This window comes from Zalophus californianus, chromosome 9 (genome assembly GCF_009762305.2).
Source record: "Zalophus californianus isolate mZalCal1 chromosome 9, mZalCal1.pri.v2, whole genome shotgun sequence".
Classification (NCBI taxonomy): Eukaryota; Metazoa; Chordata; class Mammalia; order Carnivora; family Otariidae; genus Zalophus; species Zalophus californianus.
In genome coordinates, this window is record NC_045603.1 from 126,085,436 (window position 1) to 126,107,551 (window position 22,116).

The following is a 22,116-nucleotide window of genomic DNA, read 5'->3' on the forward strand; positions in this document are numbered from 1 at the left end:
TTACATGTCTTTTAGATGCTTTATGAAGATGTTTTTGCTGAAGATTTTCTCTTGGGATATTTTTTCTTTGACTGTAACTGCAATTTTTTCTTTGTATTCAGTAAATGACTTAAGAAATAACATAATTAAAGATTTTAGCAAGGAAGATTAAGCTTTTATTTTTGGCATACCTCCCATATAATATCATTCGCAGTATTTTTATATTAAAATGTTACCATAACCCAGCTTTTGAGTTAGCTTTACCAGGTCTATGTTTTCCATACATTTTAATTGAAGAATAATACAGAAAATTGTAGCAAGAAAAACAAAAGAGTTAATAATGATCTGTAATGTGCTTTTGAAAGAATAAGGAGATGTTTGTCTTCTTCTTCTTTTTCTTTGTTTCCAGGTTTAGGAAATTTTCATTCAGGATTACTTGTGGACAATAAGTTTATTTTTTTCAATAGCCATTTAAGTACACATAGTAACTTCTTGTAATAAATATCTCAGTGGCAACTCTTATGAAGTCATAAATCGGAAAAAATTCTGAAGCCTGCAAATACTGCATAATTAAATGTTGTATAAACTGAACATACATATTCCTGTTTTAAATTAGATATTTATGATTATCAATAAAGTGGCCTATTTGAAAAAAATTTCATAAAAACTTATAATTGCATAGGTTTGTATTAGAATAGCTTCCCAAAATACATTCCAAAGAGTACTGATCCCTTGAGATAAGGCTTTAAAGGGGAGTTCTGTGGTTAATGCTGAGTATCATATCCTCCCCTGGGGCATTCACATGCACGTTTGCATTTTAAAGGTGCTGAGAAGTCCTGCAGTAAATAAACTTTTTAGCCCAGGATCTCTCACATGTATTTGAGCATTTGAAACTATCAAGAAATACCTATTCCCAATTTATACTTTAGGGTATTGTGCTAGAATAATATTTTTGCTTTTCTACACCCTAATAAACTCTATTCCATTGATCCCAGGTATTTATAAAGTGTGCCAAGCTATAGTCTAGTAAACTCACTTGTTGGGTCAAAAAAAGTAAATATTTAAATAAAAGATAAAATTTTATAACAGATTTTTATTAGCTAACATGTACTGATTGCCCTCTGTGTTATAAGCCCATCACTGGGTGCTCTGTCTTTTATGTTATCTCATTAAATTTTCAAAACCAACAATCCCATGAATTGAGTATTTCTCCTAGGTTATAGGTGAAGAAACTGAGAAATGTTAAATAAATTTCCCAAAGTCACACAGGTATTGAATGACAAAACCAAGGTTTAAACCAGGACTGAACACAAAGTCCGTGTTCTATCTGGTTGTCAAAATTGTGAAAAGTACTTGGATAAAAACTAATGAATAACAGATGAGATGAGATTTTTAAACGAAGCCATGAAAGATAGAATGGGATTTCTAAGCTGAGATGTTAGCACATTTTTCATTAGAATCCTTTTATCTAGAAACTAATAAGTCCTTTTGCTAGTTTTCAAGAAAAACCCAACCACCTAGTTTGGTGTAGAGAAGAGGTCTACCCAAGGCCAAAGAGGAAGAAATTGACATGGTAGCGGCAGGGTTTGTGTCTAGAGGTGACCAGGCGCTCATTCCTTTGTCAGTATTAAAAGTGTTAAATCTAAACCAGAGATCATCTAAGATCATTAATAACTAAGAATAATCTTGGAACAAAAATTGGCCACTGGGGACATTCCAAGTGGAGGGTAAAAATGGCAGTGTGGTCTTAACCACATATGTGTTTATGTGACAGGATGTCAATCCATTTTACCAGCAAATAATTTTTGGAAGTCAAGGAAGTAAATTGTTTGTATTCATTTATCTGTGAGGTCTGTAGTGGAAGAAACCTAATAGCTTTCTTATCTCGCCCTTTAATGCCCTTAAATACATCAAATTTTATTGCATTCTGTTTTGTTATAAAACATTTTGATTTATTTACTTCTTCATTTTGTACTTAAAAAAAATAGTCTCAGTGGATTGTAGTAAGATTCCAAATGTAAAAGCAGTCCTAAATATTAAAAAGCCTCATAAATCACCAGGACAATTTATTTTAGTCCCAATATTTAAAAAAAAAAACAACAGTTTTCAAGAGACTTTTTATTTTAATTTAACAAAACATTCAAGTTAATATTCAGAAGTATTACTTCTGATTTATAAGTAGTAATGTCATTTTCATATATTATCTATATGTACCAAAAAGGATTCATAAAAACTTGCAAAATCTCGCAATTAGGAAAACAAAAAAGTAGTGGTCCCACAGAGGTTCTTTAGAATCAATGCCCAGAAATCTGGTGTTCGATTCTAGCTGAAAACACACGGGCCTCCTACCGATACAAAATTGTCATATCACTGTTGTATCTTTGTCCCGGGATGAATTGTTCTATAATGAAGACCAACATTAGCCAGGCTTCATCCCAATACAGTAAGATCCCCGTCACTGGAACTGTGCAAACAACAGCACACCTTTTCACATCATTCTTTCAACCATTTTTATTGTACCCCTTCTATATGCCTGATACTAAGCTCTTCTCACAACATCACGATGAAAATATACAATCCCCATTCAATAAGAAACTCGAAATTAGCAATATCAGAGGTTGAGTGATAGGAGAGTAGCAAAGAAGGAGATAGGGAATAAAGAGAAAATTTCTGCCTGACCTGACCTGTGGGACCAGACAGTATATTGCAGGAGGATCTTTTGTCCTGAGCTTTGAAGCATGAGTAGAACCTCTTCAAGTAGAAAAAGCAGGAAAAGTTTTAAGAGGTTTCCAAAGAAGAGAAGAGTTTGTGTGCAAAGTCCCAGAGGTCTGACCGAAAATTGCACATTTGTTATAAAGGAAATCATCATGGCTGCAGCGTTAGGATTCAAAGGCTTAATAATTAGACACACCTGGGTTTGAATCCCAGCTTTGCCATTTATCAGTTGTGATACCTCGGATGAGTCACACTGAAAGGCAAGAAGCCCCATGTTTAGGAATATTTGGAGCAGTGCAATTATATGATGTATATAAAGCCACTAGGGCAGTTCCTGGCTGGTAGCACAATCAGTAAGGGCTAGTTAAATAATGATGATGATTTATGATAAAAATAAAGATTTACTAGTTCATATTATTACTGGTTCATATTAACACGAGTTTTTAATCACTGATTGGATTCTCATAGCTTAATAGCCAAGAAGAGTACAGGTGCTGGAGTCAGTTTGCAGGAATTTCAATTCCAGCTCTACAATTCACTTGCTGTGCACCTGGAGGAAGGAACTTCATCTCCCTAACCCTCAGATTACTGCTCGATTGTAAAATGTCAGCAATCACAGCACCTACCTGTGGGGTGGTTGTCACGATTATGTGAGACAAGGCATGTAAGGTTTACCACAATACATGGGAGAGTAAGTCATACAATTGCTTAGCTCTTATTTTCAGTTCCTTATTTATATTGTCATTGGATTTATTTTCCCCAACATTTTAAAAATCTGTCCTCCAATTAAAAAAATAATAAGAACGGCTTTAAAACTTGAGAAAATAAAGAAAGGTGGAAAAAACAATCCGTACACTCATAACCTTATTATACCCATAGCGTGTTATTCTGGTATATTTTCTTACCATACACCCTCACTCCTGTACAGTAATTTTTCCATCAATAAACTTTTAAAACAATAGGTGAAACACGTTGCACATACAACTGTGTAACCTGTTTCTTTATGGGTCATCATTACATTAGAAGCATTTTCCTCATCTGCATAGACTTCACAGCCCTAATTTCAATGACTACCTAAATGTGCATCAAACACAAGCATTACTGTTATCCAAATCATCTCTCGCATATTCAGGTTGCTTTTAATTTAGCACGTAGGAAGGTGGCCAGAGAAGAGTTTGTACGGGGCTAAATGAAGGGAAGGAACCACAATGTATGGGGACTTGAATTGTCTGGGCTCTGCCATCTTAGTTACATGACTTCCTCTTAGCAACCCAGGGTGGGAGCAAAGGAAGGGACAGCAATCTAGGGTGGGGGATTTGCAGAGATGACTTAAAAAAGATTTTTACGCTGTGTAGCAAGTCCCTCCCTGTCATAAACTTAGTGTCTTGTGATTTTTTTTCTTCTAGTATTCTCTGGGCCTCCGATTTGCAGTTCCACGTCTTGAGAAAACAAACATGAGCATTAACTTCGATCTCCAAATCAGAAGGTTAGATTTTTAAGTGCCTAAAATTATGGTCAGCATTCAATATAGAGAGTGAAATGAATGGCCACTCTTCAAGCTCCTTAACCTTAAAAGTTCTCCTAAAATTAGAACCCAGACTTACACAGATCATTTTTCCTTTGTTTCTGTTATTTCAGTTTTGTAATTTTTAAATTAATTATTATTATTATTATTATTTTAGAAAAGAGACCTATTCTATAGGCCAAGTTATTTTCCTAGATATTGCGTCCTGGGCACCCTCCCACTCCCATTTACCTCCATTTTTCCTCATCCTGATTCACTTCCCTTCTCCCACCCTCACCAACACCCCTACTACATACCCACCAGGCTCTCAGCTGGGGGTCGGCTAATCCCTGAGAATAAAATTTTTGCAAAAAAGCATAGATTATGCATTTGCAATCTTGAAATCTGATTCTTCAAGAATCAATGAGTCTCTGACAGTTTCATTGTGAGCACCATGGCAGGAAGCAGGTGTGATCATATATTCATTCAGAGCCTTCATTCAGGGCCTTTTCTGGTAACTACAAGCCAAAGCAGGTAAGTAGCTGCCCCTTTTTCCTAAGACTGACCCTTTACAGATGTTCAAGTGTAACTACTTTTTCACTGTCTATTCTGTTTGCTCCTTCATGGCCGAAAATAATATATAATGAGTGGGAAGACTTGTAGGGAGCAGTGTGCAGGAAAGCCCAACTGTGGATTTCAACCCGTTAGACAGTAATGGGATCAATTTAATGGCCCCAGGCCAGTATTAAAAGAAAAGGAGATTGAATAGAATGTAATATGCCAGAGTCCTGTTCATGAAACAATCCAATTAGATAAATATAAATGTGTATAGTAAGATACCCTGTGAAATGTATCTATTTCTTTTGTGGTCTGCAATTTTAAATGTCTGAACAACATTGATATAAACAGCATATGTTCAGTGTGGTGGACCCTTATTCTAACTATAACACAACTCTGAAGTCCGTCTTTACAGTTTGGTTCTCAAACACTAGTGTGCAGTTTGACTCAATCTCTAAACTTACCTTCTGTCCTAGAAGAAGTGATTGGAGAGTGTTGACTTTGTGCAATGGATTACTTTTTGATAGCTACTTTGATTAAAGGTTTAGAGTTTTTTAAAAGTATATAAGCTCTATAAGAATATAGCAGATTTTTAAAATCTACAACCTAGGGGAACCTGGATTGTCAGGTTCAGGCAACTGACTCTTGGTTTTGGCTTAGGTCATGATTTCAGGGTCCTGAGATCAAGCCCCACGTTGGGCTCCACGCTTAGCATGGAGTCTGCTTGGGATTCTCTCCCTCTCCCTCAGCCCCTCCCATTCATGCTCTCTCTCTCTCTCTCTCTCAAAGAAATAAATCTTTTTAAAATTTTTTGAAAAATCTACAACCAATATCACAAACCACATCCCCTAAATTTTATGATAGATTTCTAAGAAGGAAGGTCTTCTCACTTACCTTAGGTCCTTTTCTGACCTTAATTAGGTCTTTTTTAAAATTTAACTTACTATTTTCGGCTAGAGATTTTTAAAAATTTTACCCATCTTAGTGCTGAGATGCAGGCAGAATGAATTCTGTAATATCATTTTACCAAAAGCTTATTAAATCACTTCTTTGTATCAATATAAATGTGTATCTTCCAAAAATTTCAGGTAGTCCTAAATATTTTCATTTGGGAAATATCTGTAAGTTTTCAGAAAAAAAGAAAAAAAGTAAAGGCACTCCATAGTGAGGACCACCATCATTCCAGATGGTAGCCTGAAGTTTCTTTTTCTCACCATTACTGTCTGTGACATTGGTCCTGCAATGGCATGAAGATACATCTCTCATGAAATATAAACCCTTTATTGAAAAGAAAATCTGGTACAAAAATGTAAAGCAAATTCCTTGACACATCCTTCTTACTTCTGATTACAGTTACAGGTAATAGAATGAATGCAACTAATAATTCACTCAAGGAGCAAAGGACACCAAATGATGTTCTAAATGCCTTTCCCAAATCCATCCTGGAGATCATCATTCAAATAGTGAATTCAGCAATGAAGTGCTAAATTTGATGGAAAATAGAAATGGCCACATTTTAACATCCCCCTTCATCTAAAAGAATGGACAGTGATTATATTCTATCCTTACATGCTATAGAAACTCATGACTATTTTAACATTATCCTGAAAAATATATATAAAAATGCAGAAATGAAGAACCAGAAGGGCTACAGGGACATACATAAACCATCAAATTCCCAAAACAGACCTTTCAGAGATGAAAATGCTTGAGAATACTTAACACTGAGGTGAGCATTTATCTACATGCTTTGCTGGCAGACTCCAAGGACATAAATAAGTATTTAATGGACAGTTTGCTTTCAATTTAAATGTGTTAAAACCAAAAATAAATTAAACCAAATGCTCTGAAGTCTAAATTCTTAAGCTTTTGACCACATGGACCACTGTTACCCACATTTTATGTCCTTTTTCACAAACAGAACCCAAAAGAGAAATAGGGCTTTATTTATTAATAAACTTAAAATAGTTCATGTTACCAGATATTTGCATTAAACGGTCTCTTCACACCGTGGCTCTGTGTGACATGTAAACGTTCTCCTCCCTGACTACAGTGGATCTCAGATCTCGATTCCCACACACAAATAGGTCTTCGTGATGTCATTGACATTGCTTCCTCGGCCGTGGTGAAATGAACATTGTATTGTATTTGCTGACGTTCCAAAGACCACAGAAAGCACAGAGGGAATGTTAGAAAACAGAAAATAGGAAACAGTAAGGAAAAAGAAAATAGCATCGGAGCAATAAGTAAAAAACATATTTATCCTTGGTGCATGACATAGGGTGTAGTCATGGAGAGGAAATCCATCATTCCTGCATAGAACTAGCAGCAACAGTATAAATAGCTCAGCGTCCAGGGCGGTGGGTGATGGATTGCTTGTTTGAACGTAGCAGTGGTATTAGCAAGGGAGGTTTCCTTCCAGGAAAGAGGTCAAGGAAAAGCATCTAAGTTATATATCAAGCCCAGTGCCTTTCTTACCAGGACATATTGTTGATACCACTGGTTGATTACAGCACCAAGTGTCATGACAAGGCTGTGTGACAGAGGACGATTTTGAGTAGCCAGCCAGATCTAGTCTCCACATCTGCCATTGCTCTCATTACTTTGCAAAATAGCCTCTGTCAGCTTCAGATGAGACTTCTGTCCGAAGGCGATTTCAGTGCCTGACACCTATTTACATTTTCAGGGTGTTGTGAGTAAAGGCAATTGTGTCATTTCAACCACGTGGAAACAAAATGCAATGACATTATGGGACAGCTCAAATGAAACATTTTTTTCTTAATTTGTATATCCACTGCTGCAAAGCAGTGAGAACTAGAAAATTGAACCAAGTCTGGGTAATGTGTGGAACAATGAGACTTAAATTTCTAAACTAAAGAGTTTCCCGTCATGCATTTGGAACCACACAATGTGCAACAAGTAGAATTACTTAATGACTTCTTGCTGGTTAGCAATTCAGTAATTAAAATACAAAACCAAACCAAACAAAACAAAAAACTCTTCAGTTGACTGATTTTCCCCAGATGTGATAAAAATAAAGTGGCCTGGAAACTGGGGTTCAAACTTTGATGAACAAGTCCCCCTAGACTCATCACAAGGTTAGCCGTGATGCCCCATGACAGGAAATGAGCCTGACATTGGCCTGTTTATATCTTTTATGTGTGTTTGTGGTTGAAGTGGCCTTATCAGTATATACAATCAGACAAGGCTTTTCAAAAAGCATTGTGGGAACGATTCTGTCTCCTCCTCCCTTGAAAGCCGGCTCTTATCATCTCTCCAGCTCCCACATTTGGAAAGCTTCAAAAGCCAGTCAGAACATACCCCATTACCACCACTGCAGTGTGAAAGCTTATCATTGAATCTGCATGAAAGTCGATGATGAAAAGAGGAGGCTTTCTCTTCTTAATGAGACCTGGATATAAACATGAACCTGTCCGTGGTGGTGTGGCCACATCTGTTTGCTGAAAGCTGCATTATCTTTGGGATATGAGGGTGACTCTAGGGAAGACACAACGGGGTTATAAAAGCAAATGGCGTCTGCATTCAAAGCTCAGCTACTGGCCCGGCCTCTTGTGAGAACATGTTTCATTTTCCTGACAGGACTGGATGCTTAACATGCATTTTTTAAAAATTAAATTTCATATGTAGGCACACCTGGGTGGCACATTCAGTTAACTGTCCGACTCTTGGTTTCGGCTCAGGTTCGTGAGATCAAGCCCCACCTCGGGCTCTGCGCTCAGCATGGAATCTGCTTTGAGTTTCTCTCTCCCTCTCCCTCTGCTCCTCAATCCCCCCACGCTCTCTCTCTCTAAAATAAATAAATAAATCTTTTTTTTAAAAATTAAGTTTCATAGTAATTGTATTTGCTTGAGAGGAAAAAAAAAAACAGCGGACTTAAAAATAACTTTGCCACTGTTCAAAGAAACATTATTAAACACGCACTTTCTATCCTGAGATTCTTGATGCACTTGACAACATCTATGTCATCTCCTAGTTGCCTTGGCATGAGCTGCCCAAATTCCTAGGGTCTTGCTTCTTCCCGCCATTGGCTAAGCTTTCAATTCACTCTCGCCCCCCACCCTAGTCAGCCAGTGAGCGTGCAGTGAATGTACATTTATTTTAATATTACTGCAGAAATAAACCGTAAGGAAGATAAATTTGCTGCCAAAACAATGTATGGTGTGATGCATTCCAGAGCCAAACACAAACGCTTTTTCCATTATGTGCTGCTCTTGGATTATCCATGCTAGTTCTCTTTATTAGCATGGAGAATCAGGAGTTGACGGTGCCTTCCTTTCCCATTTAATGGGCAATGAACTTGATGCACAGAGAAGTAAGGAATGTGTCCAAGGGAGAAGCTGGAAAATGAACTCAGCTCGCTGCCTTCTTGGTTTAGCCATTGAAACAAAAAAGCGTTAGCTTTTCTAGATGGCTGTTATGTTTTCAGATAAGATGTCTTTCACGGAAAGTTATTACGTTCCTTTTACTCATAAAGAATCTTAGCATTTCCATTTTCAAATGGTTATGATTTTGTAGAATGGATATACCATTGTCTTCTGAATGATTGTGTTAGTAATGTTTGTTGTTCTTTCGATCTACAGAATGTTTTTTATGATCGTATATGGTAACATGTCTGAAAAAATATATTTAAATCATATTGTCCTTGTGTTTTAGTTCCAACAGGGACAACCCAGACAGCAATTTTGTGAGCCTGCAAATCAACATCACTGCTGTAGCTCAAGTAGAAATAAGAGGGTAAGTAATAATCAAGGCATTGTAGTAGTTATACTGTAACAATAGCTTTAATTATGACAAAACACTAGTAAAAATTATACGGAATTTTCCTAATGCATTAGCAATCACAATTCATTTTGGTTATAAATTTTCATTTTTTTCGACCCATCATTCGACTTCCATTGAAAACTGGAGTAAACCCTATATGGTAATTAACTCAAAGGATATCAAAACAAGAGATCACTTTATTCCCCAAACTGACAGGTCAGTAATGAGACTATAAAAACTAGTGATAAGAAGTCAGGTCAAATCGACAAACCTGTGATTGCCCGAAACTCTCACTTCTCCAGTAATTATTTCAGCATAATGAAAACTCAGCCTCATCATACTACAGCTTGAGTTGAACAAATGGCTAACTCTTAGATGTGAGGGTTTCTGGGATTTACATTTTATGTCTTTTTCCTTCTGTCCTTTTCTTCGAAGAAGGTACCAATATGCAATCAGCTGAGAGACAGGAGGACAGTGGTCAAGGAAAAGGCTTAGAATAACTACCATCTTGGGAAATCCATGCCTGTGGGGAAGAAAATAAATTAGCAATGTACTGTCTGTAGTTCTCTTATGCAAGTGTGGACCCCAGTGATTTTATTGTAATTCTTATTTCTTCAGGACAATCAAAGACTTGGCTAAAAACGTCAACTGGTATTCTGGGCTGAATTGTCATTGGGCTCCAGCAACCCCGGTTCCCTTTCCTTTTCCACAGTCCTGAGTGGTTCCCACTCCTCCATGATGGCAACTGTAGCCCCTGCAGTCAGAGCCATGGTCTTCCATGCATCCTCTCACTGCTGCCCCCTGCTGCTCTCAATGGCAGGAGCCCTGCCTGCCCTCCTGGGACCAGTGAGGCTCCGCCTAGTAGATTAGAGAAGAATAATAATACCTAGTGCCGTTTTGATCCTTCCATGTGCTACCCCAGCCCATTAGCACATCTTAACATGTACCAGTATCCTCGCTGCACGGGTGAGGAAATTTTGGCACAAGGGGCTGAAGGCTACACAGCTAGGGCGTGGGGAGCTAGAATGCAAGTCCAGGCAGCCTGTCTCCAGGTCCTTTGTTATAAATGATCATGCTATGTAGCCTATGAGAGAGTCCTTTGAACCTTAGCTACGCAAAATCTTGTTTTGTTTATGTTTCTGCGATATTTTTCAGTCAAATGAATGTTTTTGACATTCACCCACTTTAGGGCATGTGCCTATAGTTCATTCATTTTAGTTGCAGAAGAGTTTAATATTGTAAAGCTACACCACACTTACTTACGCATTCTACTCCTGATGAACGCGTGGGGGTTTTCTTTTTCCTTTTTTACAAACTTCCTTGTACCTATCCTCTGGCACACATGTGGAAGAATGTCAGAAGGGTACCTGCTTAGAGGTGGAATTTCAGGATCAGACAGTGTACACTATTTAACTTTATTAAATAGTACCCAACTGTTTTTCAAAATAATTATACCTACCTATTGTTCCACAAGACACGGAGGAAAGTTTTCACTGTGACACGTTATTAACTAACTCATAAAATGGTCGCAATTTTCATTTTGAGCCAATCTGATGGATGAGAAATACCATCTAACTCAAGGTCCAGTTTGCTGTTCCCTGATTCCTAAATGAGACTGAGTAGCTTTTTCATGTGTTTGTTGTCTCCATTCTTCCCAAATTGGGTAATTTCTGCTCATTTTTTAGGACATTTCTACGAAGAGACTTAATTGTTTCATATTAATTCATAGGAAGGAACTCTTTCCTTTTCTAGAGTTGAGACACTAATCCTTTATCAGCTACACATGTTGCAAGTACCTTTTCACAGTCTCTGGGGTTTGATGTGTGTGCGTGTGTTTTTTTAAGTCAGGTTTATTGAAGTATAAATTAATAAAGTAAAACTTACCCTTTCTTTAGATGTTCAGTTTGAAGCATTAAGATACCACAAGGATGTTCAATGTAAAACAGTTCTGTCACCCCACATAGCTTCTCATGCACCTTTGTAGTTAACCCAGCCCCCACCCCCAGGCTCTGTCAACCTTGATCTATTTTCTGTCACTATATTCCCAGAAAAATCATATAATTACACTCATACAGAATGTAGCCTTTTGAGTCTGGCTTCTTTCACTTAGCATAATGCATTTGAAAAAACACCCATGTTCTTACATGTATCAGTGGTCTGTTTCTTTTTATTGTTGAGAAGTATTCCACTGTACGGAAGTCCCACAGATCATTCGTCCATTCACAGGTTGGTGAACCCTTGTGTTGTTCCCAGTTTGGGGCTCTTAATAATAAGCCTGCTATTGGCTTTCACATACAGGTCTTTGTTGGGATATTTGATTTCACAAATGGAGTTGAGCTGTATGGCAAGGGTATGTTTAACTTTATAAGAAATCGCCAAGCTGTGTTTCAAACTGGCTGTACCATTTCCAATTCTCATTCCCACCAGCAGAGTGTGAGTTCAGTTGTGCTGCATGCTTGCAAGCGTGGGCTTGAGGTTTGTTTTTGTTTGTTCGTTTTTAGCCATTTTAGTAAGTGTGTGAAAGTATCTCTTTGAGTTTGAATTAGCATTTTCTTTTTTTTAGATTTATTTATTTGTTTGAGAGAGCGAGAGCTCAAGTGAGCACACAGAGGGAGAGGGAGAAGCAGACTCCCCGCTCAGCAGGGGGCCTACCGACGAGGCTCGATCCCAGGACCCTGAGATCAGGGCCTGAGCCGAAGGCAGACACTTAACCGACTGAGCCACCGAGGCGCCCCTAATTAGCATTTTCTAATGACTAGTGATATTGAGCATCTTTTCACTACTTATTTGCCCTTAGTAGGGTTTTTTGAAATGTCTTTTAAAATTTTGCCCATTTATATTGAGTTGTCTTTCTTATTATCAAGTTGTAAAAGTTCCCTACATACTCTGGCTACAAAATTATTTATCAGATATATGTCCTGCAAACATTTTTCTCTCAGTTTATGATTTGGCTTATTATTTTCTTAACAGTGATGTTCCAAAAGCAAAAGTTTTTAATTTGTATGAAATCCAACTTTTAAATATTTCATAGTTTGCCCTCTCTCTTCCTAAAATAAATAAATCCTTAAAAATAAATAAGTACATAAATACATAAATAAATAAATATTTTATAGTTTGTGCTCTTTTTGTCCCTTGTAGAAAAATTCTTCACTTTGCCCAGAGTCACAAGACTTTTTTCCTATGTTTTCTCCTGCAAGTTTTACAGTTTTACATTTGGTCTGTGATACCACGTTTGTATCTGGTGTGAGGTAAGGTCCAAGATTCACTGTTGCCTAAGAATATCCAGTTGCTGCTATGCTGTTGGCTGGCAGACCATCTTCCCCCCATTGGATTCCTTGACACCTCTATCCATCTGTGAGGCTCCTTCCATTCCGTTCCACTGATCTACATAATAAGTCTTGAAATGCAAGCAGTATCCTGAGATCTTGATAAACTTGCTTACAAATTCTAGTAGCTTTATTATTTGTTGATTTCCTAAAATTTTCTATAGCATTGTCATTTCATCTGTGAATACAAAGTTTGATTTTTTTCCTGACTAATCTAATCTGTATGTGCGAGGGTTTAGCCAACTATGGAGTTAGAGGGAATAGAACCCACCAGAAATTACCCTTACTTCTGATACAAATTGCAGAGTTGTGTGCTTCCCAAAACCACCCAGGGTTGATAAATCACTTAGAAGGACTCACAGAACTCCCTGAAAGCTATTATACCCATCAGTACAATTCATTACAGGGAAAAGATAAAAATTAAAATTAACCAAGGGAAGAAGTGTGTAAGTCAGAGCCTGGGGCAATACCAAACACAAGGCGTCTGTTCTTATCTGCCATGGAGCCAGGACATATTACTTTCCTTGTATGGATATATAGCAGTATGCATGGAGTATCCTCAGGTGAGGAAACTCCCCAAGTCCCAGTGTTCACAGTTTTTATTGGGGACCCACTACGTAGGCATGAACAATTGATTGACCACTTAACTGATCGCAGTCTCCAGGTTGTCTGATATGATGCGATCAAGCTCCCACCCTAACTCACACTGTTAGTCTTTCTGATGTGGGCAACCCCCACCCTAACTCATATTGTTAGAATATCCAGTGTGACCCAAAACCCCCAGAAAAACAAAGATACTTCTTTCAGGCATAAAATTTCTAGAGCTTAGACTACCTCCCAGAAGCTGAGGGCAAAGGCCACACCACTTTGGGGAAAAAGTTGTTTACTACATAGTTATGCCTTTTATTTCTTTTATTTCTTTTTTCTGTATTTCTTTTTCTTCTCTTACTGCACAGACTGGGAGTGTCGGGGCAAGATTGAGTATAGCCTTGGTGCAAGAAGACATCTTTGCCTTATTTTTAGACCCTACCTTGATCTTAAGAGGGAAACATTCAATTTATCTTTCAAGGAATTTGTCTGTTTCATCTAAAGTGTTACATGTATGGCATAAAGTTGCTCGTGATAGTCTCTCATTTTCTTTTTTTTTAATTTTTTATTGTTATGTTAATCACCATACATTAAATCATTAGTTTTTGATGTAGTGTTCCATGATTTATTGTTTGTGCATAACACCCAGTGCTCCACACAGAATGCCCTCTTCAATACCTATCACCAGGCCAACCCATCCCCCCACCCATCTCCCCTCTAGAACCCTCAGTTTGTTTTTCAGAGTCCATCGTCTCTCATGATTCGTCTCCCCCTCCGACTTACTCCCCTTCATTCTTCCCCTCCTGCTATCTTCTTTTCTTTTCTTAACATATGTTGCATTATTTGTTTCAGAAGTACAGATCTGTGATTCAACAGTCTTGCACAATTCACAGCGCTTACCATAGCACATAACCTCCCCAATGTCTATCACCCAGCCACCCCATCCCTCACAGCCCCCACCACTCCAGCAACCCTCAGTTTGTTTCCTGAGATTAAGAATTTCTCATATCAGTGAGGTCATATAATACATGTCTTTCTCTGATTGACTTATTTCACTCAGCATAACACCCTCCAGTTCCATCCATGTCGTTGCAAATGGCAAGATCTCATTCCTTTTGATGGCTGCATAATATTCCATTGTGTATATATACCACTCCTTCTTTATTCATTCATCTGTCGATGGACATCTTGGCTCTTTCCACAGTTTGGCTATTGTGGACATTGCTGCTATAAACATTGGGGTGCACGTACCCCTTCGGATCCCTACATTTGTATCTTTGGGGTAAATACCCAGTAGTGCAATTGCTGGATCGTATGGGAGCTCTATTTTCAACTGTTTGAGGAACCTCCAGACTGTTTTCCAGAGAGGTTGCACCAGCTTGCATTCCCACCACCAGTGTAGGAGGGTTCCCCTTTCTCCGCATCCCCACCAACATCTGTCGTTTCCTGACTTGTTAATTTTAGCCATTCTCACTGGTGTGAGGTGGTATCTCATGGAGGTTTTGATTTGGATTTCCCTGATGCCAAGCGATGTTGAGCACTTTTTCATGTGTCTGTTGGCCATTTGGATGTCTTCTTTGGAAAAATGTCTGTGCATGTCTTCTGCGCATTTCTTGATTGGATTATTTGTTCTTTGGGTGTTGAGTTTGATAAGTTCTTTATAGATTTTGGATACTAGCCCTTTATCTGATATATCATTTGCAAATATTTTCTCACATTCTGTCGGTTGTCTTTTGGTTTTGTGGACTGTTTCTTTTGCTGTGCAAAAGCTTTTTATCTTGATGAAATCCCAATAGTTCATTTTTGCCTTGCTTCCCTTGCCTTTGGCGATGTTTCTAGGAAGAAGTTGCTGCGGCTGAGGTCGAAGAGGTTGCTACCTGTGTTCTCCTTTAGGATTTTGATGGGCTCCTGTCTCATGTTTAGGTCTTTCAACCATTTGGAGTCTATTTTTGTGTGTGGTGTAAGGAAATGGTCCAGTTTCATTCTTCTGCATGTGGCTGTCCAATTTTCCCAACACCATTTGTTGAAGAGACTGTCTTTTTTCCACTGGACATTCTTTCCTGCTTTGTCGAAGATGAGTTGACCATAGAGTTGAGGGTCCATTTCTGGGCTCTCGATTCTGTTCCATTGATCTATGTGTCTGTTTTTGTGCCAGTACCATACTGTCTTTTTTTTTTTTTTTTTAAGATTTTATTTATTTATTCATGAGAGACAGAGGGAGAGAGAGAGAGAGGGAGAGAGAGAGAGAGAGAGAAGCAGAGGGAGAAGCAGGCTCCCAAGGAGCAGGGAGCCCGATGCGGGACTCGATCCCAGGAACCTGGGATCATGACCTGAGCCGAAGGCAGACGCTTAACCATCTGAGCCACCCAGGCACCCAGTACCATACTGTCTTGATGATGACAGCTTTGTAATAGAGCTGGAAGTCCGGAATTGTGATGCTGCCAGCTTTGCTTTTCTTTTTCAATATTCCTCTGGCTATTCGGGGTCTCTTCTGGTTCCATACAAATTTTAGGATTATTTGTTCCATTTCTTTGAAAAACAGTGGATGATATTTTGATGGGGATTGCATTGAATGTGTAGATTGCTCTAGGAAGCATTGACATCTTCACAATGTTTGTTCTTCCAAACCATGAGCATGGAACGTTTTTCCTTTTCTTTGTGTCTTCTTCAATTTCTTTCATGAGTATTTTAGAGTTTTCTGAGTACAGATCCTTTGCCTCTTTGGTTAAATTTATTCCTAGGTATCTTATGGTTTTGGGTGCCATTGTAAATGGGATCGACTCCTTGATTTGTCTCTCTTCTGTCTTGTTGTTGGTGTATAGGAATGCCACTGATTTCTGTGCATTGATTTTATAGCCTGCTACTTTACTGAATTCCTGTATGAGTTCTAGCAGTTTTGGGGTGGAGTCTTTTGGGTTTTCCACATACAGTATCATATCATCTGCAAAGAGGGAGAGTTTGACTTCCTCTTTGCCGATTTGGATGCCTTTGATTTCTTTTTGTTGTCTGATTGCTGTGGCTAGGACTTCTAATACTATGTTGAATAGCAGTGGTGATAGTGGACATCCCTGCCACGTTCCTGACCTTATGGGAAAAGCTCTCAGCTTTTCCCCATTGAGAATGATATTCACTGTAGATTTTTCATAGATGGCTTTTATGATGTTGAGGTATGTACCCTCTATCCCTATACTCTGAAGAGTTTTGATCAAGAAAGGATGCTGTACTTTGTCAAATGCTTTTTCTGCATCTATTGAGAGGATCCTATGATTCTTGTTCTTTCTTTTGTTAATGTATTGTATCACGTTGATTGATTTGCAGATGTTGAACCAGTCTTGCAGCCCAGGGATAAATCCCACTTGGTCATGGTGAATAATCCTTTTAATGTACTGTTGGATCCTAGTGGCTAGTATTTTGGTGAGAATTTTTGCATCCATGTTCATCAAGGATATTGGTCTGTAATTCTCCTTTTTGATGGGGTCTTTGTCTGGTTTTGGGATCAAGGTAAGGGTGGCCTCATAAAATGAGTTTGGAAGTTTTCCTTCCATTTCTATTTTTTGGAACAGTTTCGGGAGAATAGGTATTAATTCTTCTTTAAATGTCTGATAGAATTTCCATGGGAAGCCATCTGGCCCTGGGCTTTTGTTTGTGGGGAGATTTTTGATGACTGCTTCAATTTCCTTAGTGGTTATAAGTCTGTTCAGGTTTTCTATTTCTTCCTGGTTCAATTTTGGTAGTTGATACATCTCTAGGAATGCACCCATTTCTTCCAGGTTATCTAATTTGCTGGCATAGAGTTGCTCATAATATGTTCTTATAATTGTTTGTATTTCTTTGGTGTTGGTTTTGATCTCTCCTCTTTCATTCGTGATTTTGTTGATTTGGGTCCTTTCTCTTTTCTTTTTGATAAGTCTGGCCAGGGGTTTATCAATCTTGTTAATTCTTTCAAAGAACCAGCTCCTAGTTTCGTTGATCTGTTCTACTGTTCTTTTGGTTTCTAGTTCATTGATTTCTGCTCTGATCTTTATGATTTCTCTTCTCCTGCTGGGTTTAGGCTTTCTTTGCTGTTCTTTCTCCAGCTCCTTTAGGTGTAGGGTTAGGTTGTGTATTTGAGACCTTTGTTGTTTCTTGAGAAAAGCTTGTATTGCTATATACTTTCCTCTCAGGACTGCCTTTGCTCTATCCCAAAGATTTTGAACAGTTGTGTTTTCATTTTCATTGGTTTCCATGAATTTTTTTAATTCTTCTTTAATTTCCTGGTTGACCCATTCGTTCTTTAGTAGGATGCTCTTTAGCCTCCATGTATTTGAGTTCTTTCCGACTTTCCTCTTGTGATCGAGTTCTAGGTTCAAAGCATTGTGGTCTGAAAATATGCAGGGAATGATCCCAATCTTTTGGTACTGGTTGAGACCTGATTTGTGACCTAGGATGTGATCAATTCTGGAGAATGTTCCATGGGCACTAGAGAAGAATGTGTATTCTGTTGCTTTGGGATGGAATGTTCTGAATATGTCTGTGAAGTCCATTTGGTCCAGGGTGTCATTTAAAGTCTTTATTTCCTTGTTGATCTTTTGCTTAGATGATCTGTCCATTTCAGTCAGGGGAGTGTTAAAGTCCCCCACTATTAGTGTATTGTTGCCAATGTGTTTCTTCGCTTTTGTTATTAATTGCCTTATATAATTGGCTGCTCCCATGTTAGGGGCATAGATATTTACAATTGTTAGATCTTCTTGTTGGATAGACCCTTTAAGTAGGCTATAGTGTCCTTCCTCATCTCTTATTACAGTCTTTGTTTTAAAATGTAATTTGTCTGATATAAGGATTGCCACCCCACCTTTCTTTTGGTGTGTCCATTAGCATGGTAAATGGTTTTCCACCCCCTCACTTTCAATCTGGGGGTGTCTTTGGGTCTAAAATGAGTCTCTTGCAGACAGCATAATGATGGGTCTTGTTTTTTAATCCAATCTGTAGCCTGTGTCTTTTGATTGGGGCATATAGCCCATTTACATTCAGGGTAACTATTGAAAGGTATGAATTTAGTGCCATTGTATTGCCTGTAAGGTGACTGTTACTGTATATTGTCTGTTCCTTTCCGATCTGTGCTGCTTTTAGGCTCTCTCTTTGCTTAGAGGACCCCTTTCAATATTTCTTGTAGGACTGGTTTCGTGTTTGCAAATTCCTTTAGTTTTTGTTTGTCCTGGAAGCTTTTGATCTCTCCTTCAATTTTCAATGAGAGCCTCACTGGATATAGTATTCTTGGCTGCATATTTTTCTCGTTTAGTGCTCTGAAGATATCATGCCAGTCCTTTCTGGCCTGCCAGGTCTCTGTGGATAGGTCTGTTGCCAATCTAATATTTCTACCATTGTAGGTTACATATCTCTTCTCCTGAGCTGCTTTCAGGATTTTCTCTTTGTCTCTGAGACTCGTAAGTTTTACTATTAGATGTCGGGGTGTTGACCTATTATTGATTTTGAGAGGGGTTCTCTGTGCCTCCTGGATTTTGAGGCCTGTTTCCTTCCTCAGATTAGGGAAGTTCTCTGCTATTATTTGCTCCAATATACCTTCTGCTCCTCTCTCTCTTTCTTCTTCTTCTGGGATCCCAATTATTCTAATGTTGTTTCATCTTATCGTATCGCTTATCTCTCGAATTCTGCCCTCGTGATCCTGTAGTTGTTTATCTCTCTTTTTCTCAGCTTTTTATTTTCCATCATTTGGTCTTCTATGTCGCTGATTCTCTCTTCTGCCTCATTTATCCTAGCAGTTAGTGCCCCCATTTTTGATTGCACCTCATCAATAGCCTTTTTGATTTCGACTTGGTTAGATTTTAGTTCTTTTATTTCTCCAGAAAGGGTTTCTCTAATAACTTCCACGCTTTTTTCAAGCCCAGCTAGTATCTTTAAAATCATGATTCTGAACTCTAGGTCCGACATCGTACTAATGTCCGTATTGAGTAGGTCCCTGGCTGACGGTACTACCTCTTGTTCTTTTTGCTGAGGTGATTTTTTTCGTCTTGTCATTTTGTCCAGAGGAGAATAGATGAATGAGAGAACAAAAGGCTAACAGGTTAACAACGTCCCCAGCAAATATACTGTATACAAATCAGAAAAGACCTAAAACCAGGGGAAAAGAAAGGGAAAGAAAGAAAAAAGAAAGAGAAAAGAAAGAAAGAAAAAAAACATAAACAAAAAGATAAAAACAAAAACAGAACAATAAAAAAACAAATATGATCAAATATGATCAGGCTAGTGCATAGATCAGTGCCACACACTAGAGTTTGGGTGTATTTTGGTCTGTTAGAAAAAAGTGCCTCCTAAAATTTTAAAGGAAGAAAGACTTATATATGTACAAAATAAGGGTTGATACAATGAAGGGATGGAAGATGACTATAAAGATGAAAATTATAAAAGATTTTATAAAAGGAACTGATACGATAAAAAGTTGTTTGAAAAAAGAAAGAAGAAGATTTAAAAAAAAAAAAGCAGAGAATGTGAGCAGGCAGGAGACTAGAACAAAGCCATACACTAGTGATTCAGGGTATATTTTGATCTGTTAGAAGAAACTGTATCTCAAAATTTTAAAGAGAGAACAACTTATATATATATGCCAAAAATAAGGGTAACTACTATGAAGGGATAAAATATGACTAAAAATGAAAAATAAAAAAATGTTTTTTTTAAAAGGGATTGATAAGAATTTGGTTGAAAAAGGGAAAAAGAAACATTAAAAGAAAAACAGTTAAAAAATTAACTTTGAAAAACTAATGAATCATGGTAAAAAAAAAAAAGCCATGAATTCTATGTGCAGTATTCCCCTAACGCTGGAGTTCTCCCGTTCTCCTTGATCGGTAAACTTGGTCTTGGCTTGCTGGCTGTTCGTGCTGATCTTCTGGGGGAGGGGCCTGTTGCCGTGGTTCCCAAATGTCTTTGCCGGAGGAGGAATTGCCCCGCCCTTGTCGGTCAGGGCTAAGCAATTTGCTCGGGTTTGCTCTCAGGAGCTTTTGTTTTCTGCAAGCTCTCGGTACAGCTTTGGAGGACCAGGGCGAAAATGGTGGCCTCCCAATCTCCGCCCGAGGAGCCGAGAACTCGGGGCCCCGCTCCTCAGTGCGCCCCCAGAGAAAAGCAGTCACTCCCGTTTCCCCGGTCTCCGGCCACACTCCGTGCTCACCCGGCCTGTGACCGAGCGTTTCTGTGTCTGGCACCCGACCCCCTGTGGAGTCTCCAAACCCAGCAGATCCCTGCGGTGCGCTCCCGCGCCGCTCCTCCCCGGGGGAGGAAGGGGAGTGTCCCCGGATCTGCCGCTTGTTGGGTCCCTGCTGGAGGAGCAGTGGCCCGACTGGGCCGCGGATCACAGTTTATGGCCACCCCGAGCTGAGAGCCCGCGCCTCGGCTCCGTCTCTGCAGCCGGCTTCCCCACTCCGATCCCTGGGAGCTCTGCCGCACTCAGGCACCCCGGTCTTTCTGTGACCCCGAGGGTCCTGAGACCACACTGTCCCGCGAGGGTTCCACCCCCCGCTTAGCCACTGGAGCGACGTCCCTCCGCGGAGCCGACTTCTAAAAGGTCCGATTTTGTGCTCCGCGGCTCTATCACTTGCCAGAAGCGGCCGACGGAGGCCCCCTCCCCCGCCGTCCATCCTCCCGAATATCACCTCTGATTCACTTCTCCGCACGTCCTACCTTCCAGTAAGTGGTCGCTTCTCTGTTCAGAGAGTTGTTGCTCTTCTTCTCTTCGATCTCCTGTTGAGTTCGTAGGTGTTCAGAATGGTTTGATCCCTATTCAGCTGAATTCCTGAGACCAGACGAAACCCAGGTCTCCTACTCCTCCACCATCTTGCTCCCTCCCTCTCTCTCATTTTCTTTTTAATGTATGTAGGATCTCATCATTCCCTGTACTGGCGATTTGTATCTTTTACTCCCCTCAATTTTTTTCCCTGATCACTCTGGCTAGTTTAGTGAACTTTTCAAAGAACCAGTTTTTTTATTTCATTGACTTGTCTCTCTCTCTCTCTCTCTCTAAGATTTATTTATTTGGAAAGAGAGAAAGAGAGCGCAGAGTGGATGGAGGGGCAGAGGGGGAGATGGAATTTCGAGCAGATTCCCGGCCGAGCGGGGTGCCCATCCTGAGGCTTGATCTCATGACCTGAGTCGAAATTAAGAGTCAGACACTCAACTGACTGAGCCGCTCAGGCACCCCTTTTTTCTCTCTTTATTTGTTTGTTTTGCTTTCTATTGCATTAGCTCCTGCTTCTGTTATTATTATTTCCTTCCTTCTGTTCACTTTGGGTTGGATTTTCCCTTTTTCTCATTCCTCTAGGTAGAAATTAGATCATTGGCTGGAGACCTCTCTTCTTTTCTTACACAAGCATTTAGTGCTGTAAATTTCCTTCTAATTACTTGAGCACATACCAAAATGTTGATATGTTGGGTTTCACTCACAGTGTTTTCTAATTTCCTTTGTGATTTCTTCTTTAACTCGTGAGTTGACTCATGAGAAGTGACCTGTTTGATTGGTAGATAGTTGGAGCTAATCAAAATGTTTCATTTGTGGGCATTTCTTATTTAATATGCCCATCTTCCTCATTGAGAAAAACACTAAAAAAAAATTAGAGAAGAAATAAGCATTTCTTTATTATCTTATCTTATATCTTTTAACATTTACAACTAGTGTAT

General features: G+C 39.1%; 1 protein-coding gene across 3 annotated transcripts in view; it reads left to right on the top strand.

The window, feature by feature from the left end:
* The window catches only part of ITGA8 (integrin subunit alpha 8), a 193,481-nt gene that overhangs the window by 128,600 nt on the left and 42,765 nt on the right, over positions 1-22,116 (top strand). For all 3 annotated transcript variants that reach the window (XM_027594760.2, XM_027594757.2, XM_027594758.2), the window contains 2 exons: positions 4,101-4,180; positions 9,431-9,511. In XM_027594760.2, the coding sequence (XP_027450561.2) occupies positions 4,101-4,180; positions 9,431-9,511 (161 nt within the window). The remainder of the gene's footprint in view (positions 1-4,100; positions 4,181-9,430; positions 9,512-22,116) is intronic.